The sequence below is a fragment of the Rhagoletis pomonella genome, unplaced genomic scaffold (assembly GCF_013731165.1).
Source record: "Rhagoletis pomonella isolate Grant_MI unplaced genomic scaffold, Rhpom_1.0 Rhpom_scaffold_00004, whole genome shotgun sequence".
Taxonomy (NCBI): Eukaryota; Metazoa; Arthropoda; class Insecta; order Diptera; family Tephritidae; genus Rhagoletis; species Rhagoletis pomonella.
In genome coordinates this window covers 53,792,764-53,815,208 of record NW_023458558.1, presented here as the reverse complement: position 1 = coordinate 53,815,208, position 22,445 = coordinate 53,792,764, and the positions used below count along the sequence as shown (strand labels likewise).

The 22,445-nt window shown below is 35.1% G+C and overlaps 2 protein-coding genes across 2 annotated transcripts in view; both read left to right on the top strand.

The window, feature by feature from the left end:
• LOC118737788 (vesicular acetylcholine transporter) overlaps positions 1-12,268 on the top strand; it is an 81,724-nt gene extending 69,456 nt beyond the window's left edge. The window contains exon 3 of the mRNA XM_036468545.1: positions 12,198-12,268. The gene's annotated coding sequence lies outside the window, so the exon portion shown is untranslated. The remainder of the gene's footprint in view (positions 1-12,197) is intronic.
• LOC118738260 (choline O-acetyltransferase) overlaps positions 1-22,445 on the top strand; it is a 110,891-nt gene that overhangs the window by 70,647 nt on the left and 17,799 nt on the right. Inside the window, exons 3-4 of the mRNA XM_036469186.1 lie at positions 12,198-12,277; positions 18,293-18,484. Of these exons, the coding sequence (XP_036325079.1) occupies positions 12,198-12,277; positions 18,293-18,484 (272 nt within the window). The remainder of the gene's footprint in view (positions 1-12,197; positions 12,278-18,292; positions 18,485-22,445) is intronic.

Genomic DNA, 22,445 nt, shown 5'->3' with positions numbered 1-22,445 from the left:
TTCATTTTATGTGCACCCTCCACACAGACCCCAATCACCCCTGAAAATTTCATTGAAATCGGGCAAGCCGTCTAGGAATGATAGAAATCCGAAAAAAAACACGTAAAGCCAAACAGAATTAATTTTTTTTTTTTTGCTTTTGCAAAACGTGCAAAGATACACACATGAAATTTCTTATGTGCACCCTCCACACAGACCCCAATCACCCCTGAAAATTTCTTTGATATCGGGCAAGCCGTCTAGGAGGAGTATGCGAACAGGAAGTTTTGCCACTTAATTTTATATATATAGATAAACATAAAAAACAAAGTAGTCCAGACATATGGGGTTTCTAATGATTTCGACTGCAGCACCATCGAATTGCAACCTGATTGTACAATAAATAGAGATTTTCTAAATAACTCAAATGCTGCGCCACCTAGCGGGTCCATTTTTCGCATAAGTATTTTTCATTATGCAGGAAGAACACATTTTGAATTTGAACGAAATCAGTTCATAAATACGGCTTTTATAAATAACGCGGCTCCATCGCCACCAAGGAGTTTACTAGTAGCCCTTAATAGGACTTTATGCGCATGGAATAACCTCCGAAAATTTGATTTAAATCTATCCAGGGGTTTGAGTTAAATCGTTACAAAAACGGTTATCATTTTATACATAAATATATGTACATATCTATATACATAAATTACTTGTTTTATTATTATTTTATTCGTTATTCGAATAATTAATGAAGATAATAATTATTCGAAAAACGAATAAAATGATTTATCCGTCATTCGAATAATTTTTTTTTTTGAATAAACAAAATTATTTATTATTTACGAATAACAAGAAAAACAATTTATTCATTTGATATTCGTCATTCGAATAAATTTTGCCCAACTCTGCCTTTATTAATGCAGCAACGCAACAAAGTAAATTTCTGTGTTATTTAGCTCGCGGCGCTCAAACATTCGCAATGGCCGAAGAGCAAAGCTCTTGAATGATAGTCGAGAAATGCCGGGTTCGAGTCCCAGAGCAGGAAATTTTTATTTTCATTTCATTTCATTTCATTTATTGCGAAAAAACATTAGTACAATAAGATCTACGATCTTTTATAGTACAACAAGTAACAGGGAGTGTCAGAAAAATAAAATAAATAGTAATTCTTAAAACTAAGAAAAAAAAAATAATCTCACTTTTTTCACGGTATTTGGGTATTTAGGTTTTTCCATATGAAAGTAATTTTGCAATTTGTAATGTATATTTGAATTGAAATAACTGACTTACTCGGACTCGAACCTGCGATCTCAGAACCAGAAGCAATAGTCTTCACGTCACGCCACAGCCGGCATTTGCCAGGAAAGCAACTAACTTTGTATTAACAGCTCTGACAAAATTCAAAATTATTTAAGCAAATTATTACTTATATTGAGTAAAACTACTTCCTCAAATTAATGATTCACTGTTTTGAGCATAAACCTGAATTAAGGATAAACTTCTCAAATTGAGTAAATTTTTTGTAATATTAAGGCAAAAATAATAACTCTAAAATAAGGAAACTGGTTTCTTGTTTTAAGGAAAGGCTTTTTTTGAGTGTAGAAAACGAAAAACATCAGCTGCTGTTATTGCATTTCCATTAATGAAATAGGCATCACTTTAATTTTTTTTTTTTTCTTTATAATGAAAGCCGAAACAGATATGTATGCATCGAAGTATACATCCCGCTTCACTTGAATAGGTACACATTTTTTCCTCAGATCCGAGCTCTGGATTTTTGATCATCGGGGAAGTTTCTTTTTGATGTCATATTGAAGAATGATCATTTTCAAAGAAAGGTGGTGAAAATGGAGAAACACCTCTATTACTTTGGATTTTAATCTACGTTTTATCAAACTACACGAAATTTATGCTTTTTATTTTGATTCACTTGAATAGGCACAGCGGCTTTGGCACAAGGAATGGCCTAGATTGAACCAACAAAAGCAGACAATTCATTTTAATTCTACTATGCAACACTTTTAGGATTGGATCCTACATCCTTGATTACAATGTATGGAAATTTTAGGTCCTGTGAAAAAATTACGCCAGAGAAACCCGCTATTTTCCAATTTCAGGCATGCGAGTTGTACAAATATCCAGTCATGATTCTTAACGTTGTCTAGTAAAATTGATGCCCTTTTTTAACATTTTCTGATTGCAAGTGTATCCGTAGTTCCCTTGTGGTGTCATCAACACCAAATTTTTTTTCATTTTGGTCCACAATCTCGACAATAAAATGCTAACCTCTAGTTCCATTTCATGCTTTTTTATGTGATTCTATAAGCCAGCTTCAGTAGTCTAACACATTTGCATTTCTTTCAGTTTTATTTCCAACAGATCGCCTGCAAAGTCCCGGATCTGTGAAACCCACCATTTGTGCATTTTTTGCTGTTAAAACTGCGCCTGCTTCGCCCATTCTTTCTCTCGTATAGTTCCAATTATCCTTTAAGTCTTTTAAGTTTTTTATAGCCATGAATACCGCAAATTTAGGTTAGGTTATGTATGGCTATGATTGTTGCCACTCTGCACACCCGGCAGCGAGGCACACTTACAAGGCAATTCTGACAGCTGTCTTTAAACTTACCATAGTCATTCGAAAGAGAAAAGTCCATCTTTCGACGTTTTTCTAGGTTAGCCAGAATAAGCGAGGTATTTCGAAATTAATTTTTTTATAATTTTTAGAACAGTCAATTTTCAAAAATTATTTCTATAGAAGTGGAGCATAAGAAATTCCTTTCCGTAGTTTATTTTATTATTTTTATATCCCACACATACATATCTGTGTTCGTATGGAAAAATAGCTTATGTCGAAAGGCTGGCTTTAGTATAAATCGGCATTCGCAGCATACGATTGCGAATTACTCACTGGCGCTGAGCCGTTGAACAACTTTTGGCAAATAAACGTGCAAGAAATAATTCCGATACTAGCAAGTCAATATTCTTATTAAGTCTCTTCAAAAAAGTCCTTGTCGTTTAAAGAATAAATGGAACGCAGCATTATACTAAAGTCTGCCTTTCGACATAAGCTACTTTTCCATACGAACACAGATATGTACTTCTGAAAAAGTCTAAAAAATTTGAGAATTCAGAATTAGGACCATAATATAATTAGGAATCAGATAAGGAGTGAATTAAAGCGTTTTTAACAGCGACCTTAACACAAATGTCCAATGGAGATGTCCATGATCCATGATGATCCATATAGAATCATTAACTAAAATTTTTTGCTGCAAACTGATATTTTCTATGTGAAAATTTAATAAATGTAAACAAATTTACAAACAATAAAAAATCTAAAAATTAATAAATTAAATAAGTTAGCTTTCTAAATATAAACGAAGTCGGACCATAGATAGGGGTCTTTTAAATATCTGAACTCCTACGCCACCTATCGGAAAACTTTTTTGTTAGTTATTCCTTTTCATGTTACTAATATATTTTCCAAATACATACTAAATCGAATAATGGATAAAGGTTTTCAAGATATATCCGCCCAACCTACCGGCTAAAATTTTTGTGGAAATTAAAAAAAAAATATCGCTTGCGTTATTTTCACGGTTAGAGCTTGATCTGCTGTGCCAGTCTGGGGGATGAAAGCAGAAGTGAAGTATATTTTCGCAGGCCAAGCCCAGCAAACTACAACGACTAGCCTGCCCATATTGCTCTGAATTTGTTGATTATTTTTTGAAATTATAAAATTTTTGAAACGTGAAAGTCCTTGAAAAGAAATACCCGACGTCAGAGGCAAAAACTAAAAACGCATATTTACTATATTTGGCCTCAAGGTGCGTGAACTGAACTTGCATGAATTTGTTCGTGTGTTTTAAATTTTTTTAGTTTTTGTAGCACGGTGTTATATCCGCACTAGTAGAAAAAATTATTAAAATTAGTTCCGACAAAATCAAACGTTATTCTTTCAAATTAATTTTTTAAATTGTATCTACTTTAGGCTCGTTCCATCACTGCAAATATGCACTTATATGAAAAATTCTTTTTCCAGAGTTCGCTAATCCGTTTTTATTATTTCAGGCTGATCTAGTCGCAATATGTCATCATACTTGCATCAAATAAGACCTGTAACCGCAGGTGATCGTTTTAGGTCGCACTGACCAGGTCACCTACTCCGCCCTCTAAATCTACTCTAACAGACCGGGGCAATAGAATTTTTCGTAGAATTTCTGCTTTTTCCGCTCCTATATAGCTGAAGACTTTCAGATTTGATGAATTTTTGGACCAAAATTGTATTCTTTAATCTATTAAATTTGAAACATAGAAACTGAACTTTGGTTATGCAAAACTCTTTATTAATTCAAATTTATCCAACTTGCACTTCAAAAATCTCCATACTGGTGCAAAGCAGTTGCTTGGTTGCGCATTTCATATACTTTTGATTGCACTTGACCGTTTATGTATTTAGAAAATTTCCATAACTTTCAAATACAGACGACTAACTCAAATAATTTCTAAGTATGAAATATTATCTACCTATTGTACCTATTAATTGTATTACTAAAATGGATTTCATGCACACACACACACACACACATATCTATACACATTCACTAACACGGTGAGTAAGGGGTCTGCACCCTTACAAGTTTAACGGAGTAGCGCAGCCCAACACAATGATGCCAAATTAAATGCAATTTATTATCCTTTTTTTTTCACCAACCTAACCAAGACAACGAGGGCGCATCACTATAACAATAGAGTCGCGTGGCAGCAATTTGAGCACACGCCGCCGCACTCCATATTTACTCCGTCCGTACTTACCATTCTCCCCAACCTGGCTGTTGTTGCTTTTTCGCTATTGTTGCCAATAAGCGCAGAATTCTATAGTCGAACGACAACTACCAACCGCCAATCGACAAGCAACTGCCACAACTTGCACTTGTAGCCAAAAGAAAGCACATTGCCATCGTTAGACTGCTCGTTATCTGATCTGTTTTTACCTACATACATATGTACATTCACTCCACAACTTGTAACCATTTCGTTCCAGGTTGGCCTCTGTTTTGATAGTACGAGTACATAAATTAATGTTTGGAGTAAGCGACGGGCTGCTAGGTGCTGGTGGATGTGTGGTTAGATGCGTGTAATGCGGCATAAGACAACACTGACAACATTTAAAACAACAACAAAAACATTCATTTCAACTAATACAACGTTGGAAGAATGTCTGCCAGGCGCTGGTGACGGAAGGGACGAACGATGAATGCCACAATTCATAATAAATAGAATCAGTGGATTGTGTGTGGTGTGTGGTGTTGCAACAAATTCAAATTAAGTAATTAATATTGTGTGGACGGTCAGCGCGAGGAAGGGGGTGAAAGTGTGCTTTAAGAGGAAGAAAAACCGAAATGTGTAGAAGAAATTGCGGCTGTTTTATTTCCGTACATTGTCGACGAATTAGGGTAGACAGTTTAATTTATCTTTAAGTATTTTAAAGGGGAAAATGAAAAAATAATATATAAATTTTAAACTAACTACCATCGAGTACAGATATACTAACTGAATGGAGAGCAAAAGTCCTTGGTAATTTCTTTTATGATATAGAGCAGCAATATGAGTTCGGCCTTTAGTCAGTGTTTGCAGGAGATTAGAGGGGTATGCCCGCATTTCGAGCAGAATTGACTTCAGATATTTCCGTCCCCCTCATATCCTGCTCGTTGGCTAAGCGGTTGCCGTGAATGTCCCTGTATCCAGGGTCTCATTCAAGGAGCATTTTGATGCCAGCAGGTCGAAAGTCTTCCTGCATTCTATGGCTACTTTGGACGTTATTCCGTTAGATTTAAGAGATTTGATAGCAGCCTGGCTGGCAGAATAAATAGCGATAGGCCGTTCTGGAGAGGCGGAGGTTATGAGCCTCCGACCGGCCGCCACTACAGCGTCAGTTCCCAGAGCAAATCCTGCCACCCGCTCTTATGTTAAACTTGCAACCATCTGAATATATAGCCGTCGACCCTGGGTTAAATTCGGTGGCCCCTTGCCGTTCGTTCTTTTATGGGATTCTTATGGAGAATTTATTGTCTAAACAGAGTAAAGGAAAGGTATAGTGTACCTTTGCTTGTCCGAATCTGAGGTCTCTCTGCGATTGGATCGTATTTAACCTAGCCGCACTGGAGCCGGCCCAAAATTTGCCATAGAGATCTAAAGCTGGAAGATTTAACATTATTTCCAGAGATTTGGTGAGTGTAGTTGGCAGTGCTCCCGTGACGATCATGGCAGCCGTCCTCTGCACTTGTTCCACCTTGGTTCTGGAGAAGGTGTTGTTTAACGCAGGCCACCATTCGGTGAGCCCGTAGAATATATTGAGTCTTATCAAAACTGTGAACATCCAGTGTACTACATATATGTCATTTTATTCCACATTTTTTTCCTATAACCGTCTTACAGGCATACTGGGCGGCATTGGCCTTTCTGGAGAGATCTTCAATGATATACTTCAAGGTATTTTACTTCGGTTGAGAGAGTAAGTGCACCCCGTTAAGGGTAAAAGGTTTGAATAGAGAAGGTTAACACTTCCTTGTGAAAAGTACTAGTTCTGTATTCATAGGATTGACACTAAGTCCACATTCCTTGGACCATATGTTTACCAGACTGAGTGCGGTTTGCAACAACTCATTCTATGTCACGGGCGGCGCCATTTAGGCTTAGAAGTAGGGCGTTTATGGTTTCATTCCAGAGTAGAGGGAAAAGAACGCCCCAGTTCTGGAGACGTCGTCCAGTTCTGATACACTAGTTCTCCTTCCCAGAAGGAGCCCAACAAAATCCACCAGATTCGTTGCACTCCCGCCTTAAAGAGGGAGTTTACAACAAACTTGGGATAGAAATGGTTGAAAGTATCCTCGGTATCGATAAAAACTTCGAGCGTATATTTGATTATGACTAATCCCTTTTCAATCATCGATACGATTTCGTGAATCTCCTTGGAATATGAATGCTGATTCGCGGAGAGATTTTAATTGTTTATATTCCGTCGAATATCTATATATTAATACGCTAACATAAATTTTGTCTCCGTTCGTTTGGCGATTCTACCGAACCGATTTCAAAACCAAGAACACCGTTAGAAAGGCATTTTTCCGTAGATGAGCAGAGTTTTAATGGTTTCACAATTGCGGCCAAAACCGTCGTTTAAACATTTTCGAATTGTGTATAGATGTTGCTGCAACATGTTCAATTTGACATGTTTCGCCTGTTGTTTCACTACACATTTGAAATTAAGCTTTGAAATAAAGATAAATATGAAGATGAAGGAATAAATGATAACGATGAAGTCAATCAAAAAGAAGGAAAAATTGATGATAAAGACGAAAATGGAGACAATAACAGAATTAGGGTAACTAAAAGGGTAAGAACATTTCTTGAATTTATGAACTGAAACTTCTTTAGCGGCAGTTGGTTGGTTGGGAGTAAATTGTCAAATTCAAGCGGAATAATGCACATGGAAATAGTTCTCAGCGGTTTAGCGGTTTGAGAATAAAAACAAAAACAAAGATGCCTAGAGGTACAGGCAAAAACGAAGATCAAAGTAAATTTAAACACTTTAAGGTAAAGGTGAAGAGGAATATTCAAAAATAAAGATAAATATGAAGAAAAGGATGAGGATGAAGATCGATATTGTTATCGATATAAAACTCGATATTTTAATCGATATAATAATCGATATTGCTATCGATAAACTAATCGATATTGTTATTGATTAAATAACCGCTATTGTAATCGATATAATAATCAATATAATAATCGATATTGTTATCGATACAATAATGGATATTGTTATCGGTATAATAATCGATTAAATATTTGATTTTGTTGTCGATATAGTCATTTATATTGTTAACGATATGTACAATAATCGATACTGATGATTGTTATATTTATCGAGAAATTAATCGATTTTACAATCGTTGTATTTTTCTCTATGTTTATGGATATTGTTATCGGTATTTTTATCGACACAGTTATCAACAGGGTTATCGATACAGTAATCGGAACATGGAATGTGATCACATTACATGACATCACATCACATTTTATCACATGATATGAAGAGACATCACTTAATATGATATCACATCACACGATATCACGTGACATGACATTATATGATATGACATCACATTATATGGCATGACATCACATGACTTGACATCACATGACACAATATGACATGGCATGGCAGTACATGACGTGGCATTACATGATATGACATCATATGGTATGACATCATATGACATGACATCACAGGATATGGAAACACATGACATGAAATCTTATCACATCACATAAAATCACGTCACATCTTATCACGTCATCGCACCTCATCTCATCTACGTGAATAGAAAAAGAAAGGATATAAGCAAAGATGTGAAAGATAAAAACAAAGATGAAGACCAAGGTAAAGCTACCGATTTTAAAACCAAAAACACCGTTGGAAAGGTAATTTTCTGTAGATGAGGAGAGTTTTTATAGTTTCGAAATTGGTTGAAAATCGTCGTTTATAAATTTCCATATTTGTGTATGGTTGTTTTTGCAACCTGTTCAATTTAAGCTGTTTCGCATTTTGTTTTACTTCGTATTTTAAATTAAACTTTGAAATAAAGATAAATATGAAGATGAAGAAGCAAGTGATAACGATGAAGACAAAAGAAAGGCAAAAGTGAAGATAAAGACGAAAATTGAGATAAAGGCGAAAATGGAGACAATGAGAAATATCTACATAAGAATTAGGTTAAAAGATAGGAATCGAAATAAAATCAGCCATAAGGGTTACTGAAATTTATCGAATCTTCGAAGTTTATAATTATCGAAATTTATCCATGCTTATTAAGTTATCGCAACGTATCGAATTATTCAAACTGATCAATGTTTACTGAGTTGTCGAAATTTATAGACACAGAAACTTAGTTGTCCAAATTTACGGATAGTTATCGAGCTATAAAAACGTGTGGGATTAACGAAATTTGTCAAGTTAAAGAAATGTATCAAGTTATCGATATTTATTGAATTATCATTATTTATAGACTTAACGAAATATATCGAGGTGCCGTAATGCATGGAGTTCTTTCAACTTACAGAGTTATCGATAATTATTGATCTACTGAAATTGGTTGGTTCAACAAAGCAAAGTTTATGGAATTTTCAAAATATATCGATTTATCGAAATTTCAAGGATATATAAGCTTATCGATTTATCACTGCTTATCGAATTTAATCGTCTTAACAGAGTGTAACGAGTTACCAAAATGTTTAGATAGTTTTCGAAAAATGTGGAGATGTCAGAAGTAAAAATTTATAAAGGTATCCATACTTTTTACAATTTTGAGTTATCGAAATTCACAGTTATCGAAATTGGTCGAGTTAACGAATTTTGTTAAGTTATCGAATTTTAGTGTTCTTGAAATTAATCGAACTATTGATATGTATCAAATGATCGAAATTTATCGATAAACTTGAATGTATCGGGTCAATTCCAAGTCCTGCCGAAGTCCTCCAAAGACCTTCTCAGATAAAAAAAAATAGTTACGTTTTAGCAGAAGATTTTCCTGTTAGTTAATTTGTACCGTATAAGTATCGCTACGTGTTAAGTTAGAAAACCTCTCCAAGGCTTCTAAAACTAGAAAAACTGTCGAATTTCGACAGTAACTGGCACTCTAGTATTCGTAAATGAGCGTCTCTCGAGTTTTAAGAAAGAATGAGGTATAAGACCTATAGGCCTAAAATCCTTCGGTTTCACATGAGCGACCTTGCCTCCTATTGGTAAGAATACAACTTTCGCCTTTGCCCACTCGTGTGGTATATGAGTTAGGCTTAGACAGACTCTAAAGATCTGAGGAGGCAGATGGCACAGTACGTCCTTAAAATCCTGTAGTTAAGCGAAAAATATTCCGCCAAGTCCCGTCAAGATTTGTTGGGCTGAATTCAATTTGGAAATTTGCTTATTATGAGCATTTATATTAGTAGTTATTGTATTCATTCAAAATTTTATCCAGTTGTGACATACAAAAGGTTCCTATGTTTTAATTTATTTATGTTTTAGATGTGGAGGTGCCACGGATCCTTGTACAAACTCATATATGTTTACCTAATAATGAGCAGATACATCCATATGTTGGTATGGTATCCACACAAAATTTCAGCGTGATGTAACCGATGGTTCCTAACTTATAGATGAGGTTAAATTTTTATATTTCGAGGATGTGGGCGCAAGTGCATATGAGTCCATTTAAAACCAATTATGAATCCCAAAAAGTCAAACTTTATAGCATTCGAAATTAAAAATTACGATTAACAAATCCAAAAGCTCAGTAAACTTTGGAATTTACGTCCTTTTGTCTAAGGCAGTGTACTCTTTCCTGTCACTTACAAGCTTGTTTTAGAACTATTACACATGTTAAAATTACATGACTAATAACATTTTCTCTGTTGTCAGAATATTTGAACCAGTACGAGTTTTTCGTCATTATCCAATTTCTTATTTTTCAAATATGCACTTTAAATCGAATTTAAATTCAATTGTTGACTTTTGGCCACTTTTGACTGAGCTCTGGCCCCGTGTGCGATCGTAGGATTCGAATTTCGAGCCCACGACAGCACGGCTGCTTAAGACTACGTTTCTGACCCAGCGAATTCGCATCGAACAATGCGATCAAAATCGCTACTAGCAATACAAAAATTCGTATGGCGCGGTTAATCTCTGCACCATAAACACCGCCATATGAATTTGTAAAATTGATCCGCTAGGTCATAAACCCGGCCTATTCCGCAATAGTGCCATCTGTCCGTTAATCCGGATTAACATTGAATCTTGAAGAGCGATTTCGATTAGGAACTTCCTGTCTTTTTCCAAATCAAATTAAATTTCCTCGACTTGCCAGATTCACATTTTACAAGCATTCAAAAGTAGTAAGCTTATAGTGCATTTATAGTTAGTTGAGTTCCCTACAGGGTAGCCGCAGAAAATTAAAATTAATTACAATTTAAATGCTATCCAACATATTATTCTTAAAGCAAAATTCCAATATTTACTGTTTGTTGTTTATGCTTCATTCCACTTAGGCATCACATTTACTTAAACCCTCCCTCGTTTCGTCAGTATTTACCTTTTTCATACAGCCGTCATAAGCAGTGTTGCTTTCAGCTTTTTAATAAAATGTCAAAATGATGTTGATTCTTGACATCCTGCTGTTCATCCCTGTTAGATCGCTTTGAATATCCTGCAGGTTTTTAAAGTTGCTACTGACGACAGGATATAAACAAAAGTGCCATGAAAAAAAAACAACATAACTCGCTGGTTTACAGGAGTATTGCAAAATATGTTCAGGGCATGATTTAAAGTTAGCAAAATATTTATGATGTATACATACATACATACATATTTAGATAGGTTTAATGGATTTAAAATTAAAATACCACTTTGCATCGAGTTCAGAAGCACAACGAATCAAGGCTGGATTAATTTTCTCTATATTACAATGGGAAGCCCAAATCAGCAGAATTGCTGATAAATACATCTTTCGAGCAGCTATTTTCAGATTTATATATACAAGTATAACAACACATCTGAATACATACCGTCTCCTTAATTCACAAAGGCCCTAACCAGCAATTTTTTTTACAGGACAAGCAAAAAAAAACAATGAGACGTATTCTGGTTTTCGTACGAAAATTATAGGAAAATTTCATGATTTTCGATTTTTACGAAAACAAGAATACGTCCATTATAAAAATCAAATCATACGTACGGATAGGGCACTATAAAAAGTGGCATAACTTGTTATTTTTGGTACTAACACTTTCAAATTTTAAGTGAAAGTGTCTTTAAACATATCCTACCAAAATCTGTGAAAAACCTAGTTTCGAAAAAGTGTTGGTTAGGGCCCTTTTGAATTAAGGTAACGATATAGTAAATCATAAAAAAAGATACTCAGGGCATTCATACAATTGCGTAAATGCCTCGTTACTTCGTAAACCTCTTTAATAACCAGTTTTCCATACAAGTTAACAGGGTTTACGATGCTTCGAGGTATTTACGCTTTTTTTTTATGAGGCAAATCCAATCAGCTGTTCTAGTAACACCACCTTGTATGAATTCGTCTTGACACAGATCTTTTGAAAATTTACGAAAATTACATAAACCAAGTTTTAATTTGCTTATCTGTTTTCAGGATGGCGCGATTCCATTCTCTCAATTCCCAAAAAATGGCTATCCACTGCAGAGTCCGTCGACGAATTTGGCTTTCCCTGCGTAAGTAAAAAAAAAAAAAAAATATTACTTAAATACTAAAGTACAAAAATTTGTTATATTTAGATGCTTAAATATTGAAGTAAAAAGAATTCGAGTATTTAGAATATGGGTGTTTCCATACAAATGTAAACCGATAGTGCAAGTAACGGCTTTAAAAATTTAAATTTTGTATTTGTGGCGAAAAAGGTTACGGCAGCCCGAAACGGTGGACCTCACAGGATTCGCAGAGTTTTGCTTATTTTTACGTGTTCTCTGAAACCGCTTCTGTTTTTGTCATGTCCGTTATGCCCTACTTTTCATCGATTTTCTCGACACCAGTGTTTCAAGCGCACCTGATTTTTTTTTTGTCAACCACAGGACCGTCTAAAAGCTACACTAGAGCAAATCTTTTTTTATAAATGGCTTCTGTTTTCGTATGATTTATTTAACTCTTTAGCCGTACGAATGTCACATCCGACATCATGGAAACACCCAATAGGGTTCAGAAGAACAATCACATTGCATCCCTCAGCAGTAGTCAGCCATCATATGACTAGTGATGTGATGAATTGGTGATACCCAATACTCGGTACCCAATACTTGAAGAAAATTTCGGTACCCAATACTTTATTTTCGGTACCCGATACCGATTCGATACATTAAACCTTCCTCATTACATATACACTTCTTGTCAGCTGATTAAGTTTAGTCATATTAATCCACATTTCAAACTTTTTACAAAAATTCAACAAACTTTAACAATTATACCTAAAAATTTTAAACTTTGTATTAAAAAATTTGGGTATACAGTTTTATAGCCCATTATATTTTGGTAGTTTAACTTCAATAACTCTTTTTTTGCTGACGGTCCTAGGCATTTTCCTCCATATAAAAGTAATCCGCGATCATACTTAATATGGGAGAAAACCGTCAACCGAAAAAATTATTAAAAATCAGCACAATTTCCAAGCTTCTTTAAATTTGCACTTAAACCAACTAAAATTTAATGGGCTATAAAACTGTATAAAAAGCTTAAATGTTTTGCGTGTAACTGTTAAAGCTTGTTTAATTTTAATAAATTTTGTACGAAGTTTGAGATGTGGATTTATGTGGTGCTGGTTATGTAAGGTGCTAAACTTTTATAAAAAAAATTATACACAATTAATAGACAAATGAAAAATAGGTAAAACTGGTCAAAATGTCACTAAACTTAATCAGCCGACGGCAAGGGTGTACTTTTGAAGTTTGCAGAAAAAAAATCATATGACATCGCCTCAAATAAAAAAGGTACAAGTAAGACAATATAAGGCAAAAGTTATTGTGGGAACATTGTTAAATCGTAATATTTTTACGATTTGCATTGTGGTTGCCGCAGAGGCAGATATTAATCTAGTAACGAGAACGTTCAGTTCCAAATAATCTGGAGAAATAGACTTCTTTAACCATATATTAATGACTTCAATGATCACTCAAGAGCTTTTATTCCATATTTGTGGGACTCTTATTAGAAATTCTAATATTTCGGTACCGAGTATCGGAAGTATTGGATACTTTTTAAGCCGGTACCGAGTATCGATCAATACTTAAAAGTACCGACTCAGCACATCACTACATATGACGATTCCATCGGCCTTGGTACCTCTCTTCAATAGTTTTAAGTTTCTGGTGAACCGCTCCCCTTGTTCTTCACTATATGATTCTCTGGGAATTTACCAAGATGACTGCAGAGGAAGTGGAAATTTTCTCATTATACATATGTATGTATATGCTTCATGTTCAATATAATCTTTGCTCCTGAAACCAAAAATGTATTTACGATATTCTGCTTTCCCAACTCCGTCATCTACGTAAGGCTCCGTTTAGAACTCTCTATGAAAAGACGCCAGTAATTTTGCTGGTATGTATTCCAAAAGACGCATTTCCAAAACAAGGCCTTAGATATCTGAACGAAAAACAATATCTTTTTCAGACATGTCCCCTGAATATTGTTCTAAGTGTGAATAAATATTTTTTTAAGGTTAACATTTACGTAGCTTAACACATCATAAGCAGAGGTGTAAAATTACGATTAGCATTAGTAATCATTATGATTCATTGTTGTTGGTAATTTTAATGATTATTTGAATTTCCCTTTGTAACCTGGAAATTACCCTTCAGGAAATGGGACTAGTTTGTAGCTCACTATTAATTAACTAGCATTCGACTAGTGGTAACTATTTATTAACTATTTTATTTAGCCGTAACCAACTCCATTTGAAGGGCGATGGCCGCAAAATAGTGAGAACTGGTTTCCTCCGCATTAGATGTCAACTAACATGTAGCTAACTACTTTTGGACATAAAATATGAATAACAAAAACAAAATATTTTTATTGTTTTTTTTTTTAATTTTTTATTTTTTTTTATTTACCTTATTTTATTACATTTCAAATTTGTTTACATACTCTGCTTTAGGTGGTCCCATATTCGAACACCATCAGACATAACTTCAAAATGATAAAATAAAATTTCGATCTTCCTTTTAGTTGTCCTGAATACGAAAAAGAATATGCGAAGTTCAGAAAAAAAGTGTATTGAAAGTACTATTTGTGAAGATGTTTAAAAAAAAGTGTAAAGAAAACAAACTCCCGATAACGTTTGCATGGCTCTTGCACGACCTTACAACTAACTTAAAGTTAGTTTTGCCTTAGCTAATTAGAAGTTAGTTATTTATCGAACTCACGCAAAAAAGCTAACTAGAAGTTGGTTATTTTAATGAATTGATATTTTTTTATGCAGGGTAATAACAATGTAAGGACGCTAAAATTACACAAAAAAAAAACGCTGAAACACGTAAACTTAACTTTGGCTCGTAGATTACGGTCCTGTATACCGTTTTTCTAGGCCAGTTCATTTTCGCTAGATAGGTTTTTTTTAGGTTTGAATTGTAAATGAAAAGAATTCAAACTTTAACAGGAAAAAAATTTAAACACAAAGAATTTTTGTGAATTTTTTTTCATTTGTGTTAAAGTCTGTTCTTTTACTAAAATATCAAGCTATCGACGAAGAAAATAAATTGATAAATAAAGTTGTAAATCGTTAAATGAAAATTCGCAATGATTTATTATTTATGAAATACAACTAGGAAAGAATGTTACTCATACGCCATGTATGAACTATTTTTAATGAAACCATAATTTGGGATGGAAACATTCTGTAAAAAATAAGGTATTGCAAGTTTTCATTTGACCATTTATAACTTTATTTATCAATCAATTTTCCTCTTGATAGCTTTATGTTGTTATAAAAAAACAGGCTTTAACACAAATCAAAAGAAATTATAAAAATTATTTTATTTTAAAATTTTTTCCCTGTTAAAGCTTGCATTTTTTCATTCACAATCTGTATGTAAAGTAAAGTATGCAGGTACCTTTACTTTCGGATGTTACATTTAAACTATTTTCTTTATTTTAACTAATATATACAAGTACATATATATGTACGTTCATCTGTGCCTTAATTCAGAAATTTCCACATACTTCCATCCACCCTTACAAATCCCCCTTTTGTTGACATTGAACTAAACAAATACGCTACTGGTTACAAAAGCTATATAAACAGAAATGTATGTATGTAGGTGCATACATGGTTATGTTAATGCTTAGGTATGTACATATATACGAGTATGTATTATCCTTTGCACTTTTCGACGCGTGCTCCCAACCACCATACAATTGCTTCCAAAGTCAATATCTCCTGAACAAATACCTACACAACTACTTAATCCTGTTTGTTATAATTAGTAATGCAAATACCTAATGAAAAACGTACTTACATACATACTGTAGACTTGTCAATCTTCCCACATTCACTTCGCTGTGTCGGCATCCACCAGGCAACATTGTCTGAATCTAATAGATTCCTTCTTTATTTGAGCGCACGTTGTGTTAGGTTAGATAACATCAATGGGACAAGAAAACTTAAATGTGCCTGTGAGGGACAATGTAATGATTGCTTTACTTAGAGGGCTATATCCGCAGGGTTAGAGGCATATCTTCCATAAGTAAACTCTATAGGCAATGGTAAAATATGTAATAAGCTTTAATTTTTAATTCCACATCAAATATCTGGTTCAATACAGAAGGGTTACGTTTGGAAGAAAGTAGTAACTGATTGGCTACATGATTAGGGATTTGACCTTTGAGTGGAATTTCGGAGCCACTATAGTGGTCGAAGTTTAGCAAGAGGGCATGAGTAGTCCTAACTTGGTGAATATTTAAAACTACGGGTCGAAAATGAATAAGGGTTTAAATGCGGCAGTAATCTGATCGGTGCTCGATCTGAATAGATCCTATAATACCGTTGCATTATTTTCCAGTCCGAAGTATTACCCACAAAGAGTGCGGCAGAAGGACTGACGGGTAAATTTCTGTTTTGGCAGTCAGGCTGCACTAAAGGCACTACTCTTGGACAGCACTTCCTCAAGAAGTGTGGAACAATGCAGGCCAGCTTTAGTTGTGGTACATACCGGCACGGATGTACCTATTTACCCTTACACAGGTATCACAGGTAATGAGGAGGCAGACAGGCTTGCCAAAGACGAAGCGCTGATTTCCCTTCAAGCAATTAAACAGAAGCTCGGCATATACATGATGCGGAAGTCGCAGCAGGTATGGACCAAAAGACAAATTTGCAAAGTGTTTAAGATTAAGTACAGAGCCTACGATATCAAGCCGCCTACACCTGAAGATAGATAATGCAGGAATACTGGTTGATGCTCTAACGGGGCATCACCTGCTAGAATGGCATGCCTTTAAATTGGCTCTATTCAATTATAAGCTATATAATAGCTGGCTTGTCCTCAACACACTGCGTATTAGTCTTCTAGGAACGGGCTTTCTGCCTATTCTGAAAGCCACCGCCAAGATGGGGTACAACAAGGTGTTCTAATTTGCCCAGAGACTAAGGGCTGGTTTCTCCACCTCAGCTTAATTTAGTTTAGCCAATTTTTTTAAACTTACTAAAGAATAAGCTGAATGAAAAGTAGGCTAACTTTTGGCTTATGTCCAAAAAGTGGCTAAACAAAGTTAAGTTGAGTACGAGAAACCAGCCTTAAGAGTGTATGATGCACTGATTTAAGGTACAAATCAACCAGGCAATGTTAGCCGGTGCTATACTAGACCTTCTCATATTGACAGCAACATATGTATGTATGTAAGTTTCACCCATCTGCAGTCCTTCAATGCCTCCCAGTAATTGCTGACCGAAATAATGCCCCAGTTTCTGGCGGCTCGCAGAAGGTCTTCCTAGGTATTTGCTTTAAGAAAAGTACTGTCTGTACCTATTCAAGTGCAGTGGGCTGCATACTTGCTTACAAAATAACGTTATTCCCCTAAAATCATCAAAATGGACCGACAAGAGCAATCGACCGCTTGACGTTAACACGTACAATAAAAAGTATGTACGTTGTCCTTTAATCGATTTTCATGTAGGTAAAGTTTTGTATACTCTATGCATTCTACATACCTACATACATACATATGTTTGTATGTACAATAGACATGTGACTCTATGTAATTCCCCAATGTATTCTTCTCACAAGGCTAAATTCGATTTGTTGTCAACTGAAATAACACATTGCATATAAATGAAGAAATTTCGTGCAGCAAAACTTTTTACGTTAACGTCAAAAAATAAATGCGAATCGAAATAGTGTTAAGAGGGCGGAAAAAGTGCAAATTGAAGAGTTGGCAACACAAAGATGATTTGGTTTGGTTAAAGAATATGAATGCAAACACTGCCTTAAGCAAGAAGTATATTTATGGCCGTTTTTTATGTAGTTCTTAAATTTATCTGGCGTTTAAAGGGCAGCAAAATTTAAACATTGACGTGAGAAAACCGCCCTTAAATAGTACTTGAACGACTCTAATGCCATTTGAAGGAATTTAACTAAGATTTAGTAGTTTGAACCCATTCCTTGGTTTTTTTGTTTTTTTCTTTTTTGGGTACTAGGTTACGCAACTAAGTAACCTAACGTGTTTATCATTTACTTTTACAGACACTACCAAAAGTACCAGTCCCACCGTTGGAGGAGACCATGGCTAATTATTTGCGTGCCATTGAGGCCTTCACGTTACCAGCAAAACTCGAGAGCACGAAACTTTTGGTTAAGAAGTTTATGGCGCCAGAAGGTATTGGTCCAAAATGTCATCAGTACTTATTGGAAAAACGTGAGGCTGAAGATAATTGGGTAAGATATTAATTTACTTATGTTTAACTATCAACTACTTGATTGTTATTTTAGATTTTTCTTTTTTAGGTAAGTTAAAAGTATATTATGTAATAAATTAAATATAACTCCGGCAGCCGGATTGCTTGCACAAAGTCGCGTTATGAGGACTTTACAAAATCTGGCGACCGGCAAGGGTGAAACGGGTATAATAAAAATTTGGCGAGTTAACGCTAGATCTATTTTTCCAAGAGAAGTCCTTAGTTAGTCATATTTTCCATCAGGCATGAGATTTTCAGTGATATTACTATGGCCTGCCACCTATGAACATACAAATATACACAATTCTGGCAGGGTAATACTTAGAGGTGACCAAAAGAAAAGTTAGGCATTCCTCTGCTAGCCTTACGCGCACCCTAAGCGATCCCAGGGCTCATTTATAGCCGTAACCTCTACCTGGAAAGGTTGATGGGAGGTTCCCTGAAAAAGACCCCTCCACCGACCTTTCCGTCAAGCTCGAATCCATCCGTTAAAAGACCACCGCTGCCTCCTTCCAATTCATGCCTCCCGTCTATTTGTCCTTAAATGGAATGTGCGTGGCGAAAGAGTTAATTGCGGCTACTTTTACTCTCATACAACTTAATTTCAATGATCCCTTGCCATCCTATAGCGCCCGCTGTATGCTTTTAGGCACACAGTCACATCGAGAAGATTATTGTCACCGCTTTTGATTGTTTACGATATCATTGCTAAGCTCATGGATTGCCCGAAACTATTTGAGCTGATGTTTCGCAACGAACAAAACGCTTTCAGTATCCGTTTCATGTCAAGCTAATTATAATTATTTTGCACGATTGCAAGAGACCTGTTTGTAATCGCTAGAATATTCAGCCTTGAACGAGATATTGCTCTCTCGTTTTGGCTCAAAGCTTGAATCTTTAGCATTTTAGTCATATAAATTCTTAGTTAAGTCTAATTTTGGAATCTTGTCTGTATGGTTTACATATATGTGCCCCTAAATTAAAGTATCCTAGGTCGAGATAGGCCCATTTTCCTTTAAAGCAACATTTCCTTGGATTATCGAACAATATTTTAGCGTTCAACTAGCCAAAGGTGTAGTTCAAGATGACCGGCATAATGCAGAATTTCCTCTAGGAATTGGAATTACAAAAAATATATGTCATTTAAAAAATGCCATGTGGTAATGCCCAACATTGTCATTAAAAATTTTGACACGTAAGTGGCTATTGGATTGGAAATTCAGCATCGTCTGTTTTCACATGTCTTTTTCTAAATGGCATAATTTTTAGTTTTTTTTTTTTAATGCCTACGCTGAGAAAGAGTTTATTTGTAAGTAAACTAAATATGTTTTGTCTCAATACATGATTTGGTTACAGTTAGAGCGGCTGCCACCGCGCAGGGCACGAAGCAAACGTAGGCTGGCAAAGCGCGTTGTGACTGTTTTGGTTACAGTTACATAATTTGGTTATAGTTACCAATTCATGAGTTAAGATAAATACATATATTTACCTTATATTTTTCCAATTCAATTTTAATAAAATAATAAATAAATTAGAACTTCCAATACTCCCATGTATTTTAAGAACTAAAGATTTCTTTATAAAAATTCTGCAGGAGTACTAAAATTCAGGTATCGAACAAATGCTAATGACTTTCATTAAAACAAAATGTGGTTTAAATGTTCCATTTTACAAAGTCGATTTTTGTATAGTTAAGTGTTTTAAACGGTTTATTTTAATTTTAATTAATCGTTTTTTGTTTTTTATGTCTCATTAAATTAAAACCATAATTTTTTAAAAACTCTCTTCGCTTTTGCAGGTTACAGTTTATTGGTCGAAAATATGGGTCTTTCCGGAAATTTATTTTGTAAAAAAAAATCTGGCAACACTGTTCACATGTTACATTAAAAAAATAAGTTCTGATCTCTGTGGTGATTTATTTTTCTCCAAAACTTCCACTGGTGATTCCAAAATTTAGCGATTTTGTTTTTTTTTAATCACTCGCTGTGGGCGGGACTAATTCTATAACGGGTGGCGTTGGTGCTGGAGTGGGAGGAATTGGTACAAGAGTTGTGCCACCTGTTGCTTGTGGCGATGGTGGGCCAGGGAATGCAGTTGTTGTAGTAGCTGACTCAGCTGTAGATTCAGCTGTACTTGTTGAGTCTTCACTTGGCTCAACGGAACTCTCATCACCAGCACTACTAGTACTACCAGAACTACCAGAACTAGTTGTACTATCACTACTGACCGGCGTAGTAGTGGCCGGACTTGGATAACGGGGTGTTGGATAAGTAACAGTTCCAGTGGCGCTGCTGCTCTCACTGCCACCACCACTGCTGCCACCACCACTTCCAGCATTTATATCCACGCATACAGGTGTGTTTTGAGTTGGTAATTTCGAACACTCCACCGCTGGCAAGTAGTCCGCGCAAGGTTTGCAAGTTTGCAATACGTAGACAAATACCTGACCACTTGGGCAGTCAATGAGTTGCGCATTATTAACTTGAATACATTTATAATATTTCGTTTGATCCTCGTAGTTGGGCCATTTGATAATCAAATCATTAGTGTCACATGCTGGCACCAATTTTTGCGTATACGTTTTTACTTCACAACCGTCAGCACTGCGGAGCAAGCCCACGATGGCCAATGACCAAAGGAGCAATGTAACTGAAAAAAACAAAAAACAAAAACAACAAAATCGTATGCTTACTATGAAGTAGGAGAATTTTCGAAATTTTCACAGTTCTCAGAACGTGAAATGTAAAGCGAATTTATGTACCTTTACACATTTCGAAACGCGCTAACTCTTTACCAAAATGAAACTAAATTATTTTGTGGTTATTACGAGGTTTTTATCGATTTTGGGAAAGTTTTTATGATAGCTATTAATAAAATTTGTATATATTAATTTAGATACGTGTGCACATATGTAAAGCAGGTACGTTACATACAAAATCGCTCGTTGATTTGGTATCAAGTTTGATCATAAAAATTATTCAAATCAATGTAGTATATGTATACAATAGGGTGGTCAAAAAATACGCTGGAAAATCAACTCTTTGGAATTATCTGCTTCCGCCCCACAGAATTATAGAAAATGGAAAGAAAACAAGACCTGATTTTGCTGCAAAATCGTTAAAAATAAATAGTTTTTGGCCGAATGAAAATATTTCCCTTAAGAAATATTCCAATCATAGAATTATGGTGCTCGACACATAAATTAAGTAATTTTTGTATTCAAGAGTTGAGATTATCGGTTATGAAAAAGCAGTTGGTAAAATTATAAAGTTAAATATGCATAATAATTTTATTATTGGAAGATATTTAAAAAGATATTTATTTTTTACCGATTTCATGGCAATTCTACAAATTAAATATATGGAAAACTTCAAAGCCCCGTTTCAATGTTAATCGATTTCAAATTAAGAAAATACGCGTCCACTTATTTTCGATATTCTGGAGTTCTGGGGGTTAACTGCATAAAAAAAAAAGTTTGACCACCCTAATGTACGTACTACATATAATACTTACCTACTCGTTAACCTAATAAAAGTAGAGTCCAAAACTGCCGTAAATTAAAATGAATCATTTTGAGGAATCAAAGTTTTTGTATGCGCAATTAAAAGCGACCATTTTAGTTCTTAATCACTGTTTATAAAGAAACGGCTGGCGAATCAGTTAATCGCCAAAGAGAATTTGTCAGATTTTTTCTACTTTAATTGTATTAAAATTTCCACTTCGGGGACATTCTGACCTTTCGTTATTAATCGATTCAGATGCCAAACAAAAATGGAGTGCACCTGAGCCAGTGAAATCTCCTTCAGTACATTTCTAGTTCGTTTCATTCTGTATAAATTTGTATTACCCTGGGTCTTAATTTTCGTATTCCCACTCGTCTTCCTATTCAACTTTGCTTTCGTATGAGTCTTCGTTATCGTAATTGTCTTTGTCTTTGCCTT